Raw genomic sequence first — 24,409 nt, 5'->3', positions numbered from 1 at the left:
ACTCCCACCCTCTCCCTCCCTCCCCTGCCTACAACCCTCCAAATAAAATCTATTTCACTCCAAAAAAAAAAAAGAAAGAAACACCCAGTGCCCCCTTGAGAAGTCTACCCCACCTTTTATTATTTTCTTTTTGGGTCACACCCGGCGATGCTCAGGGGTTACTCCTGGCTCTGCACTCAGGAATTACCCCTGGCAGTGCTCAGGAGACCCTATGGGATGCTGGGAATCGAACCCAGTTAGCCGCGTGCAAGGCCAACGCCCTCCCCGCTGTGCCATCCCTCCAGCCCCCAAAAGTCTGCCCTTTTAAGCAAACAGGAAGTGCCCCCGCCCCGTGACACCCAGGTTACTAGAACCTGCTGGCACTTTCCAGCACCCCTGACAGAGAGTGTCCCCCACTTTGGGGAACGGAGCCCTAAAAGGGACCCCCCGGGCTGTCAGGCAGTGCAAGGAACAGTGTCCAGAGGTGCACCCCGGAAGTGATGGCCCGACCCTCCACCCGGCTGGCACAGAGAGTGGAGAAATGACCAAACTGACTCTGGTCCCAAAGTGGGCTAGTGTCCCACGGGCCGGCGTGTCGGACCTTCTGGCCGGAAGCACAGGCTCCGAGTACGAAATAACCCTCACACCCAGCACAGGTGCTGCACGAACCAGCAGCCGGGCAAGGCTCAGTAAGAATATGCCAGAAAGCCAGTGAGAGAGGGAGAGAGAGAGGGAGAGAGAGGGAGAGGGAGAGAGAGGGAGAGGGAGAGGGGAAGAGAGAGGGAGAGAAGAGAGAGAGGGGGATAGAGGAAGAGGGAGAGAGAGGGAGAGGGAGAGAGAGGGAGAGGGAGAGGGAGAGGGGAAGAGAGAGGGAGAGAAGAGAGGGAGGAAAGAGAGGGAGAGAGAGAGGGAGAGGGGAAGAGAGAGGGAGAGAAGAGAGAGAGGGAGAGGGATAGAGGAAGAGAGAGAGGGAGAGGGAGAGAGAGAGGGAGAGAGGGGGAGAGGGAGAAAGAGAGGGAGAGAGAAGAGAGAGGGAGAGAGAGAGGGAGAGAGAAGAGAGGGAGAGAGGAAGAGAGAGAGGGAGAGAAGAGGGAGAGGGAGAGAGATAGGGAGAGAGAGAGAGGGAGAGAGAGGGGGAGAGAGGGAGAGAGAGGGGGAGAGGGAGAGAGAGGGGGAGAGGGAGAGAGAGGGAGAGAAAGAGGAGAGGGAGAGGGAGAGAGGAAGAGAGAGAGGGAGAGAGAAGAGAGGGAGAGGGAGAGAGGAAGAGAGAGAGGGAGAGGATAGAGAGGGAGAGGGAGAGAGAGTGGGGGAGAGGGAGAGAGAGAGGGAGAGAGAGGGAGAGAGGAAGAGAGAGAGTGAGAGAGAGAAAGGAGGAGAGAGAGAAGAGGAGAGAGAGAGGGGGAGAGAGGAGGGGAGGGGAGGAGAGAGGAGGAGAGAGAGAGGGGGAGGAGGAGAGAGGCTTTCCAAGCAACTGCGGGCTCACCTGTGTCTGAAGGGTTTGAGGAAGAGACACTGAAAACACAAACACTCCCCAAGGGGGGGACAGGTGCTCCCCTCCCCCGCCCAGCCCCAGCGCCCGGTGAGCAGCCAGGAGGCCCCGCAGTACCTGGTGCAGCAGGAAGGTGCCCTGGCACGGCAGGCCCGCCGTGTGGTCGACCACGGCCGGGATGTACCTGTGAGGGACACGAGGGTCAGGCCGGGTCAGGGGAACGGACAGACAGACGGACAGACGGGTGCTCAGCCGAGAGGCGCCACCGCCGCCGCACTCCTGGCTGTGCAGTGACCGCGGCACCCAGCACTCGGGCCCTGGGCGTGACCCCAGAGTCACTGGCACTCGGTCAAGCTGCCGTGTGCGCCGGCACCCCTGGGGCTCGGCTGCCCTGCTGACGGCCGCGACAAACGTCCCTCACGTCCCAGTGCAGTTCCGCCTCCCCGAGACAGTGCGTCCAGGCTGGGAAGCAGGGCCGGGGAGACGCTCCGGCCAGGAGTAAGCCGGGCACCGCCAAGCAGAGCCGGGGGCGGCTGTGCCCACGGCGGCCCCGAGCGTCCGCCGCCCCGCAGCTTACAGAAACCCCGATTCCTCCAGCCGTGTCAGTGCTCAGACGGAGCAGCGGCTGGCGCCGTCCCTGGGGAGGCCTGGACGGGGGCAGTGAGCACTGTGGGCTGGCCGGTTCCGGGAGCCACGGGGGCTGGACGGTGAGTGGCGCCCACACCCGCGGGCCTGCAGACGGCCTGGGGCAGGGACAGTGGCCCCGGGGACATCTGACGGGGAGAGAGAGCGGCAGACAGGACACGGCCTGCCCCGCCCCGCTCCAGGGCCAGAGTGATCAGTTCTCACAGTGAGTCTAAGGATAACCCTCAGTTCTGCCAGGGAAGCACCACAAGGCAAGGGCTGGAGCGACGGCACAGCGGGAGGGCGTTTGCCTCGCACGAAGCCGACCCGGTTCGATTCCTCCGTCCCCCTCGGAGAGCCCGGCAAGCTACCGAGAGTACCCCGCCTGCACGGCAGAGCCTGGCAAGCTCCCCGTGGCGTATTCGATATGCCAGAAACAGCAACAACAAGTCTCACAGTGGAGACGTTACTGGCGCCTGCTCGAGCAAATCGAGGAGCAACGGGACGACAGTGACAGGGACAAGGTAGGCAGGATGCAGGTCGCATGGCCGGCTAGAGCTTTCTGGCCAACATCTGAGTCAGAGAACAGTACCGAGGCCCCCAAACTCCCAGCGAGTGAGAGCGGGAACGCGCCCTGCCTGGGGCTCCCGAGCAGGGGCGAGACGGGCGCCGCGGCCGGGCCGGACTTACTCTCCCGTGGGCTCCAGCTCGCTGATCTCGAACCACACCAGGAGGTCATACTTGCTCGTGCTCTGGCCCAGGCTGGTCTTGCTCACGGTGTTCAGCTTGGTGGCTGGAACTTGAGGGAAAGTCAGAGAACGTGACGACCTGCTCGAGTCTGCTCGGCGCACGGTGCTCGCGCAGGGGCCTCACGGACCCCCGCGGCGAAGGCGGCCTCACCGACACCACGGCAGGGCCGCGGAGCTCAGAGAACAGGGCAGACACGACCAGGTGGGGGCACAGGCTGCGGTGCTCGGGGTGGACTCCTGGCTCTGTGCTCGGGATCGGGGGCCGGTGGGGTGCCGGGGTCGGCCCCAGGCCGGCGGGGGCGTGGCGAGCGCCCGCCTCTCTGCACTATGGCTGCGCCCCTGATGAAGAGACACTGAGCCCAACCGACGGGACACACTGGGGCTGCCAAGGGCCGTGGGCTATGCACGGCGACACGAGACCCTGAGAGAAATGTGGCGGCAGGCACCAGAGAAGGTTCCGGAAAGAGCCGGGGAGCACGCGGAGGCCCGTGATTTGGTTGGGGATGCTCTGAGACGGCGACCTCCCTGGGTCAGTCTCAGTGACACAGAGGACACAGGGGCACTGGTCTCCCTCGGAAACTCATGGGACCCACTCAGGCATCCCAGGCCGCTTAATGATCATTCCGGCGGGGGTGGGGGCTCCCAAGCAGTGCTCCTGGGCGGGGGCCACCAGCCACTGCAGCGCTACTGCCGGACCAGTGGTGTCGGGGACAGCAGGTCCCCGAGCCGTGTCTGAAAGCACGGGCGCTGGGATCCAACCCCAGGCCGGCAGGGGCCAGAAGGAACCCCAGCCCCGGCCTGCCTGGGATCCCCCTGGCCACAGCCCCTCGCACACAGCCGCTGTCACCCACTCACACACCCTCACACAGCCGCTGTCACCCACTCACACCCTCACACACAGCCGCTGTCACCCACTCACACACCCTCACACACAGCCGCTGTCACCCACTCACACACCCTCACACAGCCGCTGCCACCCACTCACACCCTCACACACAGCCGCTGTCACCCACTCACACACCCTCACACACAGCCGCTGTCACCCACTCACACACCCTCACACACAGCCGCTGTCACCCACTCACACACCCTCACACACAGCCGCTGTCACCCACTCACACCCTCACACACAGCCGCTGTCACCCACTCACACACCCACACACACAGCCGCTGTCACCCACTCACACACCCTCACACACAGCCGCTGTCACCCACTCACACACCCTCACACACAGCCGCTGTCACCCACTCACACCCTCACACACAGCCGCTGTCACCCACTCACACCCTCACACACAGCCGCTGTCACCCACTCACACACCCTCACACACAGCCGCTGCCACCCACTCACACCCTCACACACAGCCGCTGTCACCCACTCACACACCCTCACACACAGCCGCTGTCACCCACTCACACACCCTCACACACAGCCGCTGTCACCCACTCACACACCCTCACACACAGCCGCTGTCACCCACTCACACCCTCACACACAGCCGCTGTCACCCACTCACACACCCACACACACAGCCGCTGTCACCCACTCACACACCCTCACACACAGCCGCTGTCACCCACTCACACCCTCACACACAGCCGCTGTCACCCACTCACACACCCTCACACACAGCCGCTGTCACCCACTCACACCCTCACACACAGCCACTCTGTCACCCGTTCCCGCTTCACCCAGTTGTGGCGCTAGTCAGGGAAGCGGGTCCTGTTTCTCTCGCCGGAGGAGTCAGAGGGCGCGTGACCCCCGGGCGCCCGGGCCAACCTCTCCCTCGCCAGGAGCGCCGGTACCCGGGTCGGGGCCTCTCGGCACACAGGACTGTGGCCACAAGCCCCGTGGTGGCTGCACGGCCCCGGCAGCGCCATCTCAACGGCTCACCCCCTGCAAGCAGACCCCTCTGCTCTGGCAGCAGGAGAAAGGTGCGTGAGGGGCCGGAGGGAGGGCACAGCGGGTGAGCGCTTGCCTTGCACGCGCTGACCCGGGTTCGATGCCTGGTATCCCATTATGGTCCCCTGAATCCCTCCAAGAGTTCAGGTCCCTGAGCACAGAGCCAGGAGTAACCTCCGGCCACACGCAGATGGGGGGGGAGAAATCAAGCCAACCCCCGCCTCAGGATCTGGTGGAGGGGCGAGGAGCACGGGGTGGCGGCTGAGCACAGGGTGTGGGCTGAGAGAGCCCGGAGGGAAAGGAGGAGACGGGACGGAAATGAGGGAACGCAAACAGGACAACTGTGCAGGGGAGCTCGTGCACAGAGGAAATGCCCCCCACGGACAGCCGCCAGGAGCCCTGGGTGGAGATGCAGGAAGAGGAGACCCTCAAACTCTGCCAGAGGCCCACCAGAGAACTTAGGGGGGCCTGTAGCTAACTTTAAAAAAAATTGGGGCCCCAGCATTCTGGTTCCTGCTGGACTGGGAATACACACAGTTCCGGAAGCTGGGCTGGACTCTGACAGACTCACAGGGAGAGCACTGTGGGAGGAGTGTGTCTATGGCCCCACAGGGAGAGCACTGTGGGAAGAGTGTGGCTAAGCTCACCTGGCTTGGAGAGAGGCATGGGCGGCGGGAAGAACCGTCGGCATGGCTGCGGGGGGCTGCAAAGGAAATGGGCAGGATTGAACAGAGCCCGGCGAGGGGGCCAGGGAGCCAGCGCAGGGCGTAGGGTCGGCCTGCATCCCGCTGACCCGGTTTGAACCCCTGCCACCACCCAAGGTCCCCTAAGCCAGGCCAGGGGTCACGCAGCCTCTGCCTCGGGGCCACACCGGGCTCGGCGCCCAAGGAATCCCCCTGCGGTGCTCGGCGGGCCAGGCGGGGGCTCCCACGTGCCAAGGCGAGAGCGGTCTCCGGGCCGCAGGGCCCTTCAGGAGGGGGTGTCTGTGACTGTCGGGGAGCAGACACAGTCCCAGGAGAGCCGGGGCGAGACACTTAGAAGGGCCCCTGAGACCCTGACAGAGGAAGTGAACTCTGCCCACAGCACCCGGCCCACCCCCGGCCCGGCCCACCCCCGCCCTCCCGCTCTGAGCTCTGCGCTGCGGCCCCACCTTCCTTTCCAGAAAGGTCCCGTCTCACGGCCACCGCCAGCCCTGACCTGCTCTCAGGCCCGTCAGGAGCCTCGGAGCAAAGGGGCCGTGTCTAGGCGGGGTCGGGCGCTGGGGGGTCTCCTCCCTTCACACCTGCAGCGGGCGCGTCCGCCGCGGCCGGGCTCACCTGTTAAGCTCCTGGCCTTGCAGGTGGGGCGGGGGCTGCTGGTAGTGGCCGAAGACTTCGAAGACGATGGGCTTGGTCTTGATGTACTCCACGAACGACTCGGTGACCTCCACCGCAATCTGAGGGAGCAAAGGCCCGGGGGTCAGGGAGGGGCCGTGGGAGAAAGGCCCCGAGCTGGGCCCCGGGGTCTTCCAGCCTCTCCCCTGCGGGGTCCCCTGCAGGGGTGAGCGCCTGCCCTAACTCCCACAGATGTTTTGAACTTCCTGCCCGCACAGCAGCCAGCCAACACAGATCTCTCTCTCTCTCTCTCTCACACACACACACACACACACACACACACACACACACACACACACACACTCTCTCTCTCTCTCTCTCTCTCTCTCTCTCCCTCTCTCTCTCACACACACACACACACACACACACTCTCTCTCTCTCTCTCTCTCTCTCTCTCTCTACATCAGAAAGAAAACTTCCATGTTTTCTTGCTCCACTCTCAGAGCCGTTCTTCCCTACACAAATGTGCGGATCTTTCTAGCAAGGAGAGTAAAAACATCTTGTTCATTCAAAATAACGGAAAATTGGGGCTGGAGCAATAGCACAGAGGGTAGGGCGTTTGTCTTGCACGCGGCTGACCCGGGTTCGATTCCCAGCATCCCATATGGTCCCCGAGCACTGCCAGGAGTGATTCCTGAGTGCAGAGCCAGGAGTAACCCCTGTGCAGAGCCAGGTGTGACCCAAAAAGCAAACAACAACAACAACAACAACAACAAAACCCGGAAAATTTTACCGCAGACCAGCCCCGGTTCTACCGGGGAGGGGACACCGTGATTCAGGGGGTCGGCTCAGCCCTCTGGCCACCCCCTACTGTCTGTCCTCCCTGAGAAGCGCCTAGTCTGCGGCTCTGATGAACAGCTTCCTCCCCCCCCCCCCCCGCGAAGGGGCCCAGAGGGAGCCCACTCGCTCACAGCGGCACGGGACCGCCGTCCCGAGGCAGCCCGGCCACTCTGGCCCGGCACTTACGTTCTGCACGTGGTAAAAGCCCAGGGGACTTCCTCTGCCGTTGTTTTTCAGGGGCTCCGTGGAGAAGGCTTCGTCGTGGCGGTGCAAAAAGCTGAGTAAGAGAAAGAACAAGAACAGGGATCTTCACCTTCCCACGGCTGCGTCAGGGGCGGTGTCCCGGGACTACGGGACTACGGAAGGGCGCCCCCACCCAATCGGCATCACAGGCCAAACTTCACGGGCCCTGGTCAGGAGCACTGGCCCGCCCTGGTCGGGAGCGCTGTCCCTGGTTGGGAACACTGTCCCTGGTCAGGAGCATGGCCCTTGGTTGGGAGCACTGTCCCTGGTCAGGAGCATGGCCCCTGGTCGGGAGCACTGGCCCCTGGTTGGGAGCACGGGCCCTGGTTGGGAACACTGTCCCTGGTTGGGAGTATGGCCCTCTGTTGGGAGCCCTAGCCCCTGGTCGGGAGCACTGGCCCCTGGTCGGGAGCACTGGCCCCTGGTCGGGAGCACTATCCCTGGTCGGGAGCACTATCCCTGGTCGGGAGCACTGGTCCCTGGTTGGGAGCACAGGCCCTGGTTGGGAGCACTGTCCCTGGTTGGGAGTATGGCCCTCTGTTGGGAGCCCTAGCCCCTGGTCGGGAGCATGGCCCCTGGTCGGGAGCACTGGCCCCTGGTCGGGAGCACTATCCCTGGTCGGGAGCACTATCCCTGGTCGGGAGCACTGTCCCTGGTCGGGGGCACTGGCCCCTGGTTGGGAGCACGGGCCCCTGGTTGGGAGCACTATCCCTGGTCGGGAGCACTGGCCCCTGGTTGGGAGCACTAGCCCTGGTCGAGAGCACGGCCCTGGTCGGGAGCACTGTCCCCATCGGCGGGACTCGGCTCTCTGCATTTACACGGCAGCGTGCTGTCTGTGCAGTCCTGGTTCCTGCGGAGGGTTCTTGGGTTCGGTTTTGTTTGTAACTGAACCCGGACCGGTTAGGGAAGTACTACAGGGCCACAGACTCGGGCCCGGCCGAGCAGGGTCACTACTGGGGGCAGGCTTGCTCTGGAGTCGCTCTGAAGCCAGGCAGACACGAAAGTGGCCAAACGTCACCTCCCCCTGGGAGCCCCCTCACTCGCCCAGAGCCCTTAGTTCGCACACTCTCGGCCCTGTCTTCCTTCCACAGTGTGACCGCGCCACTCGCAACAACGACGCACTCTGTGAGGAACACAGAACTCGGGTACTGGGCTGGGACAGTCTCGGGGGCGAGGTGCGGGCGGTGCTTCCCGCTGGCCCAGGTTCGAGTCCCCAGCACGATGCGTGGTTCCCCGAGCACTGTCAGGGTCGCTCTTAAGAGCAAGGCCAGGAGGAGCCCCCGAACATGGCTGGGCGTGGCCCCAAGACCAAAAGGAGAGAGAAAAGGAAAAGCAGTAGAAGAGGCCAGGGAGACAGCGGCAGGGAGGGCCTGAGCCTTGGGTGCGGCCAGCCCGGTGGGTCCCCAGCGCCAGGAGTGGCCCGAGCACAGAGCCTGGAGCAAACCCTGAGCACTGCCAGAAGAGCCTCTCCCCCTCCCCCCCAAGAAAATAGGGAAAAGAGAAGAGAACTGTTGTCTATTCTCCTGACGCCTGCGTGCAGCTGGCTGGGCCGGGCCGGGGCTGCAGACGGGCTGGGCACAGCGGCACAGCTCCGGCCGCGCGTCCATTGGTCCGAGAGGAAAAGCAGCAGAAGGGCCGGAGGGACAGTGCCTGGCACACGGCCGACCCCGGTTTGACCCCCAGCTGCCCATACGGCCCCCGGACACCTCCAGGAGTGCTCCCCGAGCACCTCCAGGCGTGGACCAAGAACAACAATAGAAAGGGGAGAGTCCCCGTCCCCCAGGGACCCCGGGGTCAGGCCCACAAACTGCCCCAGGGGCTCCTTCAGGGCCAGGGTCCAGAGACACAACAGACTCTCCAAGCCGGGCAGCTCGCCGCCGAGACTCTCCAGACCCCGACTAGGTGAAAGCTTAGGATTCCTGGAGGCAACTTATGCTGCTCACAGCAAGCGTACAAGAGAGAGCGTGGGGGACTGTCTGCCACAGGGGCAGGGGGTGGGGGTACTGGGACCTTGGTGGTGGGAGACGGCCACTGGCGGAGGGGTGGGTGTTCGAGCATTTTATGACTGAAACGCAAGCAGGAAAGCTCTGTAACTGCGTCTCACGGTGATTAATAATAATAATAATAATAATAATAAAATTAACGTTCTGCAAATGCTTTCTTAACAATGTATACTTAATGGATTTTATCAGGTCAAGTAAGCTTAGCTCAGTTGATATTTCACAGAGAGGTAGTTTTCTGGGAGATATTATTATTATTTTTTATTTATTTATTTTTGCTTTTTGGGTCACACCCAGCGATGCTCAGGGGTTACTCCTGGCTTTGCACTCAGGAATTACTCCTGGCAGTGCTTGGGGGACCATATGGGATGCTGGGAATCGAACCCAGGTCGGCCGCGTGCAAGGCAAACGCCCTACCCACTGTGCTATCGCTCCGGCCCCCGGGAGATATTATTTTTGTAAAATAATATTCTCAAGATAAATGTAACTATGCTGTTTTACTATAATCTTCACATATATTCCATTGAGAAGAATGTATCAAGAGTAGTACAGCAGATAGGAAGCTTGCCTTGCATGTGGCTCACCTACACTCAATCCCTGGCACCCCACTTGCTCTCCCAAATTGTCAGGGGTGATCCCTGAGCACACAGCCAGGAATCAACCCTGAGCACCACTGGTTGTTGGCCCCTAAACAATTTAAAGGATTTGTCAAGGCTTTTGTGAGTTACATTTTAGTTGCTTTTTTTCATGCTAAAGTATACATTTCCAAATATGGTTACTTTATTGTGAAAATATTGTGAAAATGAGCTATTTCAATTCTATAATACAGTTTTTGAATTGAAAAAAAATAAATAAAATTAATGTTCTGAATTAACAAAATAGCAACGTGGAGCTCATGCCCAATTCAATCAGCTGAATCAGGACTGAGAAAACAGCAGTGCTCCGACACTGGGAAAAAGGAGCGGCGAGTCACAAGCCACCCGACGGTGGACTCACTCCCGACAGGAGTGTCTGGACGTGCCCTGCCCCACGAAGGAAAAGGGACGGCAGAGAACGGACGCAGGACGGGGTCCGATTCCGTGTGTCCTGAGGAGACGCCCCCCCGTGCGCCCCCCGACCAGCCGCTGTGCGGGGGGCCGCGGGCACCACAGCCCGACCCCCTTCCTTCTCAGCTGCCCTCCCCAGCCTCACTCCTGGATGTGTGCTCCGGGCCCGCCGTGCCAGGCTGCCGGCCCTGCCCTCCCACAGCCGGGCCCTGCCACCCCCGGGCCTCGCCCGCCCTGACCTCCGCCCGCCAGCGGGCTCCCAGCAGGCCAGGCATCCCCAGGCCCCACTCGGGTCCGACACCACTGGGTCCCCCTAGCACGGCGGTGGAAGGAGCCCCCTGAGCAGCACGGTGTGGCCCCCCCCACGGCATCCCAGTAACCGCGTCCTCTCCGACAGGCGGGCACCACACTCCGAGAAGGAGCTCGTCGGGCGGATCTGCAGACCGTGACAGCTGTCTGGGCCGTCAGGGAAGCAAACGGGTCCCTTCCACATCCACATGGCTGCCTGACTCGGAAGGTATCAGAACATAGAAATACCAGGGGCCGGAGCGGTAGCACAGCGGGTAAGGCGTTTGCCCTGCACGCCGCCGACCCGGGTTCAATCCCCGGCTTCCCATATGGTCCCCCAAGCACTGCCAGGAGTGATTCCTGAGTGCAGAGCCAGGAGTAACCCCTGAGCATCGCCGGGTGTGAAAAAGCAAATATATATATACTAAATTCATCTCACCAGCTTCATCCCACCCTATATTTGAGGCTGTTAGTGCCAATGTCTCTATTAAAAAAAAATTATTTTAGGCGGGGAGTTTGGGGCCATGAGCAGCAGAGTTCAGGCGCTGCTCCTGGCATTGCTCAGGGAGCCGTGCGCAGTGCCAGGACTGAACCAGGACTGACCACAGAGAAGGCAAGTGCCTCCGCCCCGGGGTATCTCTGCAGCCCCAAAAACCTATTGAATGGGGGCTGGAGTGACAGTACAGCGGGGAGGGCGTTTGCCTTGCACACAGCCAACCCGGGTTCGATTCCCAGAATCCCATAGGGTCTCCTGAGCACCGCCAGGAGTAATTCCTGAGTGCAGAGCCAGGAGCAACCCCTGAGCATCGCCGGGTGTGACCCAAAAAGCAAAAACAAAAAGAAAACCCGTCGAGTGAGAAATCAATACTGGGTCAGTATCTATCCAACAGAGGAGGGACAGAGCCTACTCCGCTGACCGCGTCCCTCCTGGCTGGGCCCCAAGTCCCATGCTCCGGCCCGTTTACGTGATCTTCACCTGTGAGTGAAGCACCCCAGGGACGCCCCGGCAGAGGGGCACTGCGCTTGCGGGCAGAGGTGGGCACGGGGATGGCGGCTTACTTGAACTGGCAGAAGATGTCGGCATACTCGGGCAGGATGCCGCTGGCCTGCAGCACGGTCACGCGGAAGGTGAAGGCACTGCCCAGCTTCAGGTGGTGGCCCACCTCCTCCGAGAAGCCCTCCATCACCATCTTCCCGTCCAGCAGAGTTCCTGACTTCAGATCTAGGGAGGCCAAAGGGACACACACGTGTCTGGACCGCACGTGTTCTGGCCGCCGCGGAAGTGAGACGTCCCTGACAAAGGACAGACGCGCCCTTCTTTGGACAGGTCCCCCCACCGTCGGTGTCAGAGGTCTACGCACCCGGGTCGTGCGCGCGGCCGAGTTCCTCGGGAGGCAGGAGGACGTCGTTGCTCTGGCCCTGCCCTTCCACGATGCGCAGCTCCTCCAGGGACAGGCCCGAGCGTGTCATTGCCACGGAGGGGAAGTCGCTCTGCGGACGGGCCGGGCGGGAGACGGTCAGGCGAGGCACAGCCCCCCCGCCCGCACCCCTGCTTCTCCCACTTCCAGAGCAGTAACTGGAGACCGAGGAGGAACCTCCCGGGAAGGGGTCAGGCGCCCAGCGGCGAAGGCTGGGGAGGCCGCCTCGCCGGGCACACGGCCCAAGTACCTTCCCCAGCTCTCACCTGATTGAAGTACTCGTTATCGAAAGATATCTTAGCCGTCCCCGACTGCCGGATGCCAGAGCCATAGTCCGGTGCCTCTTCGTCCGCTGAGCAGAGGAGAGAGAGGAGAGAGGGTGAGGCCCCGCGGGAAGGGGCAGATCCGTGAGCCCGGACCCGGCACAGCGGTCAGGATGTGGGCGCCCTGGGCTGACTCCCCCCTCCCCGTGCCGCTCGGAGCCCCTGGGCACCGCAGGGCAGCACAGCCCCGCTTCTTTAGTTTTTACACTGCCGGCCGGCAGGCGACAACCACAGCCTTGTAGGCACCCTCCCCCCAAAAGCAGACAGGAAAAACGGAGAAAGCAGCACGAAAATCACACAGGCTGTTCCTGGTTCTCCGCAAGAAAATTCACCAGCCGCCTCATCTCCAGGGACCAGTGGAGTTTCGGTTTCAGTACTGCTGAAATGCCATGCAGAAGCCCGGCCTTCCGTTTGGCAAAATCCTGGTCAGGGAAACTCAACCAAACACTCGGAAGTAGCAGGCAACGTTGTGAGGACAAAATACTGGGGAAACGTCCGAATACTGGGGATGCCGTCACCGATTCTCCCCGGAAGTGGAAAACGGCCCCAGCACGGCATGGCATTCGGAAGACAGCAGGAAAACGCCTGGACTTGGCCTCTTGCTCTCCCGGGAGAGCAGGCCGGGTCAGGGGAAAATGCCCAGGAGCGATTTGCCCATCTTGATCTTTCTACAGACTACACCGTGGTCGTCACACCACGTCACACCCCAAAATACAGGCAAGACCCATGAGCTCAAGGCCAGAGGCCTGCATGAGACAGTCCCAGAAGCTGCTCTTCGCGCGTGAGGGAGTCCCTTCAGCCCCTCTCCCCAGCAGCAGCACCCAGACCGGGCGGGGTCTGCTCTGGGCGCTGGGAACGATGAGTGCTCAGGTTTTCTCCAGGTCGGACAGACCCAGGTGCTGTGAGCATACATGTGCATGCACACACACGCATGTGTGCACAGGTGCAAGCACACACTCGAATGCGTGCACACACAGGTGCAAACACACACACAAAGGTTCACCACAGACAAAGGTGCAAGAATACACATGTACACACCAGGCACAAGCACACACACGCATATGCACACACATGCTGGTGCACGCACACACTGGTGCAAGCACAGACACAGATGCAAGCACACACACGCATGAGTGCACACACAAGGGCAAACACATAGGTGCACACACACATGTGCACGCACACACATATGCACAGGCATACGCACACACAGGTGCACACACATGCATGTGCACACATGCATAAGTGCACACACACAGGGCAAGCACACACATGTGCACGCACACACATATGCACAGGCATATGCACACACATGCATGTGCACACACGTGCACACACAGGTGCATGCACACAACACACGTGCACAGGTGCACGCACACCCCAGGATGCGCAGCCCCACAGACCGGCCTGCTGGGTCTCCAGATCGCGCCCAGCGAGGGCCACCTACCTGCAATGGCCTGGACAGCCACGCGCAGGAAGCCCCGCACCTCGCCCTTCTCGCTGACCACGGCCACCCTGTGGATCAGGGGCACGGGGTACAGCAGGTTGCTCAGGTAAACGAACGCCCTGGAGACGGAGGCAGAAGACAGTGCTCTGAGTGCCGGTACTCGGAGAGCGGGGGTCTGGGCTGGGGGACCCAGGGGCTGTGCCAGGTGACACTTGGGCCGTGCCGGGGAACGGGCTCTTCAGAGTCACACGCCCAGCCCTGATCTTTTATTTTTTTAAAAAGCAATAAACATTGGTGATCACAAAGCTTAACTGTTCATGCTAATGAATAAATGAAGGAAAAATAGGCTCTAGGTCCCACTGTCCCTCCTGCCTCGCGTCTGCTCCGTGCTGAGCTCGCAAGCACAGGAGGACACGGAGAGAGCACGAGCAACTGGGTCTAACTGAGCAGGGCAGCAGGGCCTGTGGGAACGAAGAGGAGGAAAAGGAAGACGGAGCGGGTTAGGGGGTCTCAACGCAAAGGGGGGTGGAACAACTCTGAAAGGAGACGAGACGCATGGCGAAACACAAATGTCCACAGCACCGAGGGACAAATGAAACAGGGATGGAGGGTCCGAGAGGAACGAGGGCGTGAGCCTGGAAGCAGGCCCCGAGACGCGGGTTCCCTTTCAGTCGGCTCCAAGGCGCAAGGACAGGGCCAAGACGCAAACGTGAGGGCTGTGCTGTCGAGGCTTCTGGAAAGATCCACGTAGGCCACGCACGGCCGACCATCGCTCTCGGACTGGCCTTGGGCATCACCCAGAGGTTCTGTTTCCCTGCAGGGCTGGCACGGGCACGACCCTCTGCGGCTCTTCCCGGGTGCCAGCGACGGTCCCTCCAGAAGGCCAGGCCAGGACAGCCCAAGTCTCATCTGACCACATCCCCACTCAGGCCTTTACCACCATCCTGTCTGGGGCCACGCCTGGCGCTCAGGGCCCCGCTCTGCCCGGGATCCCTCCTGGCGGGCTCGGGGGAACCTGACGGAGCGCTGGAGGCAGAACCTGGGTCGGCCGCGCGTGCGGCAAGCGCCCTCCCTGCTGGGCTCTGGCCTCCCTCGGGTCCGTTTCATCTGCCCGTGTCCCCGGCAGACGGGTAGCCAGGGAGGGCGGGTGTCGTATGCTGGGGTCTGCGTACTGGTGAAGTAAGTCACCTCCTGAGTCTCTGGCAGACGACTGCAGTGACGTGAGGGGGCAGCAAAACGCTCTGCTCCTTATTACTAAGAAGAATTGGGTGGTTTTCCCCAAGACAGGCTGACCGTGGGTGGGGAGGCCAAGACACCCAGGGTTAGACCCAGGTTAACTTTCACAGCCATCCTCATGAGAGAAATTAATCCATACAGAACGTTTCGATTCCTACCAATACTTAATTTGGATAATTACATTTTGATGGGCTGGAGCAATAGCACAGCGGGTAGGGCGTTTGCCTTGCACGGGGCTGACGCGGGTTCGATTCCTCCGTCCCTCTCGGAGAGCCCGGCACGCTACCGAGAGTATCTCACCCGCACGGCAGAGCCTGGCAAGCTCCCCGTGGCATATTCAATATGCCAAAAACAGTAACAACGAGTCTCACCATGGAGACGTTACTGGCGCCCGCTCGAGCATATAGATGAACAACGGGATGACAGTGACATTTTGATAATAACGATAAACAGAAAAGTATAAGATATATATTCAGGTTTCTTGACCCCCATTGTGACTCTGGGGGAGTGGGTCGGATCTGGGTCACACTCGGTAGTGCTCAGGGGCTCCTCTGGGTCTGTGCTCAGGGGACCACGTGGTGATGCCCCCGAGCTTGTCCTCAGCCCTTTGAGCTATTTCTCAGGCCCTTTCCTCTGAAATCTGCTACGATGATGACGTGGCTCCAGTGACGGAACCTGGACCTCCCGTACAGGGCACGTGCTCCACCACGGGGCCTCAATCTCAGGCCCCTGCAGGTCTTCAATTTTGCTGTTTGGGGCCCACACCTGGCGGTGCTTGGGGCTCACTCCGGGCGAGCTCAGGAGACCAAAGGTGGGTCAGCAGTGCGCAAGGCCAGCGCCCTTCACTCTGGCGGCCCCCTTTTAAGTTTCTGGGACACGCCTGGTGGTGCTCAGGGCTCCCTCCTGCCTCTGCTCAGGGGCGCATGGGAGGTGTGAGGGATCGAACCCGGGGTCAGCGGCATGCAAGGTAAGTGCCTGATTCGAAGCACCTTCTCTCTAGCCCCCTTCTGGAGTTTTTAAAACAGGGACATTTAGAATCACTTGGCATTCGGAGTCCTTAGACCTCGGCTGAGCAGACTGAAAGAGAACAGGGAGCAGAACGGAAGATGTACAGGGTCCATTAGCAGGGAGGATGGCGAAGTTACAAAAAACGGAAATAAACTTGGTTAACGTAAAGATAAAAAAAAATAATAACAACAACAACCTAATAATGATTCTAGCTACAGGAAGCACATTCACATCAGGTACTTTGGTCACAAAGTAATTCTCCTTGCCCCAAAGGCTGGCCTAACTACTTTCCGGTTCATGCTAAGCTACGAGGGACGCCTTGGGACATCCAGCATGCGCCAGAGAACAGCAAAAGGGACAAGCTCTTTCCACTCCCACAGCAAAGTTCGCCAGACTCGGCCACGGCTGAGAAACATAACCAACAGTCGGAATTTGGGCAGGAACTGGAATTTCCCGGGAGTGGCTTGTATTTGAGCTCGGGGCCGAGGGCAGGAGGCCATGACTCCGGGTACACACAGCGGTGCCGGTCCGGGAGGCCCAGAGGAGACTGCAGCCAAGAGCCAGAGGCAGCGCGAGCCTGCACGGGCCACTGCCAGGGTGTCCCGCACCCCTCAGTGCTTTCGTACCCGGGTAAGATCTAAGGAATCTGGGAATTCGGATGAGTGAAAAGGCCCGCCACTGCCAAGCCACGGCTACGTAAATGTTTCCTCTGAAGACCAAAGCTGAGGCAATGGTGTGTGTGTGTGTGTGTGCATGTGTGTGCACACGCGCACGTGACCCACCCAGTGGTGCTCAGGGGCTATTCCTGGCTGCCTGGTTGTGCTCGAGTAAATGTGCTCATTCAGAGCCGTGCGAGCACTCCAGCCCCCGTCCTCTCTCTCTAGCCCACTCTGTATCTGCTATTTGGGGTGGGTGTTTTTTTGGGAGGTGGTGTTTTGAGGTCGCACCCAGTGATGCTCAGGGCTTACTCCTGACTCTGTGCTCAGGGGTCTCTTCTGGTGGGCTTGAGGGACTATATGGGGTGCCTGGGACAGCCCTGCCACTGTTCCTACTGTACCTACTCTCCAGTGTGCCGGGGTGGGCCAGAGACAGCGCCGTGGAAACGTAAGGCAGCTTCTGTTAACAATGTTCACCTAAGGCAGCTCTTCTGAAAAGTCTAAGGGTCTACTCTTGGCGAGCAATATTCATGGCCCAAACCTTATGCATGTTTATGCCAATAACAGACAAATGCCCCTTTGCCATTATAAACCCAAAACTATCTCATGAGTCCGGGCTTTGCATTTTTTCATTTTAATCACACCCGTGGGTGCTCTGGGCTCAGCCTGGCTCTGAGCTCAGGCATCCTTCTGGTGGGTTCAGGGGACCATATGGGTGCCAAGGATGCAACTGGGGCTGGCCATGTGCAAGGAAAATGCCCAAATGCCCTACTTGCTGTTCTGCTACTCTGGCCTGAGTCCTGGTCTTACTGAGGCTTTCGGTCACCTGTCATGGAGCGTCCCCTCCTGTTCCGACAGCGGGGCCCACCTTCCGGTCACTTACAGAGCTCTCCCCAGTGGCCAGGACGTGACCATGAGCTCTGCTTTAGAATACTGGACGTCCGGTATGTCCTCTAGACCAGGAGACTTACTGCCCTTCAGTATGTGAATCATCTGGGCTTCTCCACCTAACGGTGGCATGTTTTTAAGGCACTGTGTTAAATTTGCTGCCTCAAACCCTCGACAAACGTAATCCCGGGAGCGCTGTGCTGACCTCGGCCGACAAAGACACCAGTACTGGACCCTGTGCTGCAGTGTGGGACCCTGTACCCAGTACTGGACCCTGTGCCCCAGTGTGGGACCCTGTACCCAGTACTGGCCCCTGTGCGTGTGTGGGCCCCGTGCGTGTGCGGGGTGCTGCCTCACATGGGGCGGAGACAATGCCGCCCTCATCCTGGACAAAACGGTTCTAGAGCTGCCTCACGGAGCAGTGAACAAATACCCATTGTTGATGTTGTCAACAGAAAATTTCATGAAATTTGTGGCAAGTGAATTCACTCTTGGCGAGATGGTGGCGGAAGTCAGCGACCCACAGGCCGCGCAGTGAGGTGGCCAAAGGCGTTGTTTGTAGGGAGAAAAACTGGCTGTTCTGCGGCTCTTGACTGTTCTGAGTCAGGGCCAGGCGAGACGTAAGCTGAGTGTTTGCTCAGCCTCCTGCCCCGGGTCCCCGCCTGCGAGGACCTGCCCGCCGAGGGCGCAGGGGACTCCCTCTGGCACTGCCCCCCTCAGGAGGCGCCCTCCGACCAGCGTCTCAGCCAGCTGCGGCCAGGGGCCCCGGGGGCCTGGGAGTGTTTAGAGCAAGAGCTGGTCCCTTTTGGCCGTTCTCACGATCGCCTCACCAACCTTCCCACTAAAATGAACCAAGGGGACCGGTCGTAGAACGGGTCGTGCCCGTCACTGAAGAGGTCCGATCCCTCCTCCGTGCCCACGTCAGAGCCGGTGTCATCCACGAACGCCTCATCGTCAAAATCCTCCATGGCGTCCTGCTGCTCGTCGGCCAGCTCCGTGATGTCGGAATCGGCCATGGAAAAAGTGGGGGAGGGCGTGCGGTCGGCAAGGCGCTCGTTCACACAGCCGTGGAAGATGGGGGAGCTGGACGGCGGGGAGACACGGAGCGACAGAGCCAGGAGAGAGAAGAGTCGGTTAGACAGAAGCTCGGGCGCCCGAGGGACCCGCCGGGGCCACGCCACGGGAGCGAGGGAGGGGACAGGCGGAAGGACAGAACCGGCCCAAACCGTCGGGGGCGGGGAGAGGGAGCGAGAAGGGTCCTTAGAACCTGAAAAGCCAGAGCGACACAGGCGTGGGAGGAAGCCCCGGGGAAGCAGCGGCCCGAGACGCCCCAGGCCCATTCGTGATTGCTCAGGTGACACCGACACGGAGCCTGTACTCCCATTCCGTGACCCAGAACCAGGAAACAAAGTCAGTAACATGGGGCGTGGCGAGGTGCGGGCGTGGCGGGCCGGAGGGAGCCGTGCTTGGCCTGTCCCTCTCTTTAAGACGACGAAAGGGGCAGGGCGCTGGGACTGGGCTCTCTGCCGGCCCCACCCCGCCTTCCTCCACTCCCCGGAAAACACGTCGGACAGTCTGCACAGTTACAGGAGCTCGAACCCTGACACGGCCAAGCTCCGAGCGCTGTTTCTTGAACTCCAAGAACGAGACCCAGCAGAGACGCAGGCCGGGACTCGTGCTCTCGACTCGGCGCCCAAGTGGGCGACCAGGCAGGTGGCAGGTGAACTCAGCTGGGCAGAGCCTCGGCGAGTCACGGGGTGGAAGTCACACCCTGACTCTGAACTGTGCAGACAGGCACGGGCTCTTGTTTGTGGGTCACGCCCCACAGTGCTCAGGGGACCGTATGGGATGCTGGGGATGGAACCTGGGTGGGCCACAGCGAGGCCAACACCTTCCCCAGTGTATTATCACACCCGCCTCTCCCAGGCAGGCAGGGACGCTGCCAATTCCTCGGCCGGGAGGCAGAGACTTAAGACAGGCCGGGGGAAGGAGCCCGGAGGGAAATACCCGAGTGACAGCCTGGCTGTGTCTGAGTGGCTGATGACAGGTGGGACCTTCGTACTTTTTCTTTAACAACCTGTGACGTCTGTGGAGGTTTTAAACGAAACCGAAGCGCTCGTCATTGAAGAGGCGGCAGCAGCCGCACCGTGCCGTACCTGCCCACGAGCTTGAACCAGTGGAAGCGATCGTAGAACGGGTCACTGCCGGTCAGAGTGGCTTCGCTGTCGTCCTGGCCACCGGACGCCATCTCTCCTGCCCGGTCATACATCTCCCGCATCAGGTCCAGCCTCTGCCTGGAGAGGGAGCAAGCACGTGCTGGCTGCAGCCTCGGGGTGCAACAGTTTGCTTGAGGGGGACCTTCCATGGAGGGTGAGGGAGGGTCAGGGTTGGGGTCAGGGCTCCCACCCCGCACCTGCAAGTGTGAGGTCCTCAGCTGGGGCCCTGGGACAAAGCATGCACACGCACACACGCACATGCGCGCACACACACACACACACACACACACACACACACACACACACACACACACACATGGGTCCTGCCACCTGCACGTGTGAGAATGGAGGCCGCGGCATCTCAGAAACCCAGACACAGCGTCCGAGGCGTCTGGAGACCCTCAAACGCCTGCCGTGACCTCCTGCTCTCTGGCCGGCCAGAGGAGGCGACTGCTCAGCGGCTCACGACATCCCGAATGCCCCAGACCAGGGGAAGCCCCTCGTCAGGCTGAGCCTCTGGACCCGCTACCCGTGACCTCGCGATACTCTGGGAAGCGGCGGTGACGACCCCGAGAGGGGAACGGGGTTCACGAGCTTGGGAGAGTTCCAATTTTAAAGAACTTGGCTGGGGAAGAGTGTAGGGAGAGGGAGAGAGAAAGAAAGGAACTGGAGAGGGGCGGGGGGGTAGGTGAGGAAGGGCAGTCGGGGGAGCAGGCCCGGGCCCCGGGGTACAGGTGATGTCGCGCAGAGGGACACTTTCTGCCCAGGCCACAGGCCCGGCGACACTGGGAACATGAGCCCCAGGCTGCAGCCATTAAATCTAAAAACATGCCTGTCCAGGGACAAGGGAACAGGGGGCCCGTGGGGTACCCGGTGGAGGGAGTTGGCACGGGTGAGGAGACTGTGCCAGGCACTATCTGTCCAGACGCAACTATCGTAACTTTGTAAGTCACTGTGTGTGTGTGTGTGTGTGTTGGGGGAGGGGACACACCTGACATGCTCAGCGCTTACTTCTGACTTCACTCGCAGGATTTACTCCTGGAGGGGCCAGGAAATCACTTGGGGTCCCCTTCCCTCTGGATTCTCGAGCCCAAACAGTTCTTTAATATATAAATTTTTTTTCCCTTAACTGAGTGAATTGATAGTACGGCAGGCAAGACACTTGCGCTGCATGTGGCTAACCGGGGTTCGACCCCTGGGATCCCATGCGGACCCCCAAGCACTGCCAGGAGTGATCCCTGAGCAGAGTGAGGCCCAAACCCAAACCCAACCAACCAGCACTGGGGTGGGGGTGGGGAGGAAGCCGGAGCGTTTCCCCCGAGCTGTGCCCGGGAGCCCAGGGCCCGCTGCAGGCGACGCTCAACCCGGCGATGCCAGGCGCGGGTGGTGCTGGGGGCAGGGGGGCGGTGAGGAGGGCACCGGGGCTTCCCGAGGGACGGACTCCATGCAGGCTGTCCGGCCCCACCCTTGCGCTATTTCCTCAATGCCTAACAGCAAGGCGAGGGAGGCGCTGACCCTCCCTGCGGGGACGGGGGGCAGTGGACAGGAGTAGCCGTGACGGCCAGCAGCAGCGGCCAGAAGCCCCACTCGGGGGCAGACACCGCGAGGACGGGGTACGCGAGGGGGCGACCTTCCCGGAGGAGGCGCTCTGAGCAACAGCGTCGGGGCCATACTTGAGCTTCTCCAGGGACCAGTAGTGGGTGGCTCCGTTCTTCAGGTCCTGGACCTCCACGGCCACCACCGTGCGGGGGAAGGGCCTCTCCTCGCGGGCTTTCTCCATCTCGCTGGGAAGCAGCTCGGGGGGCAGCGGGGAGTACAGCGTGTCCGTGAGGAGCACGAACTGGAACTGGACCTGGGGGAGAGAGAGAGAGATGCAGGCTGGGCCCCCGCCGGCCCCCGCCCGGTCACCTCCTCGGGGGAGGGACGGTCAAACGCCCGTTTCGGGGGTGTTGGGGCGGCCTTTCGGATTGCAGCAACCAAGTTATTTTCTAGAAAGAAGGCGGTGGAGTTGCAGCGGGAAGGACGAGGGTCGAACGTGGCGCCGCCCCCAAGAAACGGGGGGATTAGCTGGCAACGGGACGTCCGTCTGTGTTGACCCCAGAGGATGACCCCGACTCCCAGCCAGCTGTGTGAGACTTTGTTTCCCTCGTCTGGCATTTGGGCCTTTGCATTTGTGTGACATGAAATCTCCACAAAACCGCTGATCACGGAGGAGACTTTGCACAATTCCCCTGACTCGAGAGCGCATCAGAAGCCCGAGGCCGCACCCTCATCCCGACGAGAGGGACTGGAAATGTGGCCCTGTCCCCAGCTCAAGCCGAGAGGGTTACGGGACACTGTTCGGGGGGGGGGGGTGCTCTGCTAGGATTTACTGCTTGCTCGCACCCTACGCTCTCCCCAACAAACATTAACTGAACTCCTGGTACAGCAGCGAGAAAAAAAAAGTCCCTGTGTCCATTTATTTATTTATTTTAAATTTTCATTCATTTTTTTGCTTTTTGGACCACACCCGGCGATGCTCAGGGGTTCTCCTAGCTCGCACTCAGGAGTCACTCCTGGTGGTGCTCGGGGACCATATGGGATGCTGGGGATCGAACCCGGGTCGACCGCGGGCAAGGCGCATGCCCTCCCCGTTGCACTACCGCTCAGGCCCCTGTGCCTGCTGAGTCTCCAGCAGAAGTGGAGCAGCGGACGGCCACCACACGCGGCGGGCTGCCAAGACTCTGGGCGGGGGGCACCCGAGCCCATTGAGGAGCAATCTGAGTGTCAGGAGAAGGGGGAAGGTGAAGCCCCTAACACTGGATGTGATACTTTTTGGTGGTTTCTGAGCCACACCTGGTGGCGCTCAGGACTTACTCCTGGTCCTGTGCTCATGGTACTGGGGACGAACTCGGGACGAACTCGGGCTGCCTGCGTGCAGGGCCGGAGCCTCGCCGGCATGTCCACCATGAGGAAACCCGGGGGCCAGGGGCACAGCACGAGGGGTCAGGATCCCGGTTCGGTCCCCGGCACCACAGACCCTGGAATGCCACCAGGGGTTACCCCTGAGTCAGGGACAGTCCCAGGACACGGCAAGGTGTAGCCGGGAACTGGGGCCGGGCGAGGGCACAGCCAGGAGGAGTCCTGACCCGCACGCCCTCGGCCCCTCACACCTACACCGAGCCCGGAAACAGCCTCTGGCAGCCCTGGGTCTGCCCCCCAACAAAATGAACTCGGGGGGCTGGGGAGACAGTGCCGCGGAGGGCGAGTGCCTTGCGCGCAGCGGGCTCAGGTTTGGTCTCGGCATCCCTGAAGGTGCCCCGAGCAGCGCCAGGAGTGTCCCCGAGCATAGAGCAGGGCCGGGTGTGGCCCCCACACTGACACAGAGCAGACACGTGAATTTCGGGGAATCAGCCCACGTCCTGCCCTCCGCCGAGGTCTCCCTACAGAGGGGCTGCAGGGCCCGGGCGTGGCCACAGAGCAAGCTCCCGCGCCCCAGCCCAGAGCGCGATCACTGAGGGTGGAGCTGGCCGCCTGGGGACGGGAACACACGCGCCCACTGCACAGAGCCCCCTCTCGGGGCTGCCGGGGGACTCTTGTGGGAAAGAGTTCAAAGGGCTCGGAGTGCAAATGTACGGCCAGAAAACAAAGAGAAAAAGAAGATTTTCAGCAAGCAGAGAAAAGCCGCTTTTTGTTTTTGTTTTTTTTTCCTTTTTGGGTCACACCCGGCGATGCACAGGGGTTACTCCTGGCTCTGCACTCAGGAGTTACCCCTGGCGGTGTTCGGGGACCCTATGGGATGCTGGGAATCGAACCCGGGTTGGCCGAGTGCAAGGCAAACGCCCTCCCTGCTGTGCTATTGCTCCAGCCCCGAGAAGCCACTTTTAACAGGTATGTTTCTTTAGCTCTTGTCCGGGTTAGAGTGGCCTTGGGACCAGAGCAGTGAGGCCTGAGCACCGAGTCAGGAGCCCTACCTGAGCACCGAGCCAGGAGTCAGGCCTGAGCACTGAGCATTGAGCCAGGAGACAGACCTGAGCACCACCGGCTGTGGTCCCCGCACAGAAACAAACCAATCAACGACAGCAAAGGCGAGAGAGTCCCTTATCCAGCAAGCCAGAGACCCAGTCACTGTCACTGTCATCCCGTTGCCATCGATTTGTTCGAGTGGGCACCAGTAACGTCTCTCATTGAGAGGCTTATTGTTACTGTGTTTGGCATATCCACTATGCACGGGTAGCTTGCCAGGCTCTGCCTCGCGGGCTCCATACTCTCGGTAGCTTGCTGGGCTCTCCAAGAGGGGCGGAGGAATCGAACCCGGGTCGGCCGCGTGAAAGGCGAACGCGCAACCGCTGTGCTATCACTCCAGCCCAGAGAACCAGTAATACTAAATTTTCACTGAATCAGCATTCGGTGGCCCCGCCCCCCTGCGTGAACCTGCCCCGCCTCGGGACCCCGCCGAGCCCCGGCCCCTCGCGCCCGCTGACCTTCTTCTTCAGCTCCACGCTGATGGCGTTGGCCTCCTTCAGGCAGACGGCGTTGCCCCAGAGCAGGTCCCGCAGAGACGTGAACTGATGCGCCTTCCACTTCCGGAAGGCCCACTGGGCCAGCTCGAACTCGTGCTGCGTCCACGGCACTGCAAGAACACGGGCCGCATCTCAGTGTGACCGCGCGCCTCCGCGGGACCCTCTGCCCCCCGGCCTCTGTCAGCCGCGTCAGGTCCCGCGCTAGCGGGGCGCCCGCCAGAGGCCGGGGCGGTTTTGTTTC

The 24,409-nt window shown here is 61.1% G+C and overlaps 1 protein-coding gene across 1 annotated transcript in view; it reads right to left on the bottom strand.

Annotated features, from left to right (window-relative positions):
- KIF1B (kinesin family member 1B) overlaps positions 1-24,409 on the bottom strand; it is a 142,440-nt gene that overhangs the window by 17,382 nt on the left and 100,649 nt on the right. Inside the window, 13 exon segments of the mRNA XM_055140523.1 lie at positions 1,586-1,652; positions 2,783-2,891; positions 5,392-5,447; positions 6,061-6,179; positions 7,084-7,174; positions 11,534-11,696; positions 11,836-11,965; positions 12,159-12,244; positions 13,663-13,781; positions 18,285-18,533; positions 19,607-19,744; positions 21,340-21,518; positions 24,130-24,278. Coding sequence (XP_054996498.1) covers positions 1,586-1,652; positions 2,783-2,891; positions 5,392-5,447; positions 6,061-6,179; positions 7,084-7,174; positions 11,534-11,696; positions 11,836-11,965; positions 12,159-12,244; positions 13,663-13,781; positions 18,285-18,533; positions 19,607-19,744; positions 21,340-21,518; positions 24,130-24,278 — 1,655 coding nt within the window.

Source organism: Sorex araneus, chromosome 5 (genome assembly GCF_027595985.1).
Source record: "Sorex araneus isolate mSorAra2 chromosome 5, mSorAra2.pri, whole genome shotgun sequence".
Lineage (NCBI taxonomy): Eukaryota > Metazoa > Chordata > Mammalia > Eulipotyphla > Soricidae > Sorex > Sorex araneus.
The sequence above is the reverse complement of the archived record's forward strand: the minus strand, read 5'-3'. Positions and strand labels throughout refer to the sequence as shown.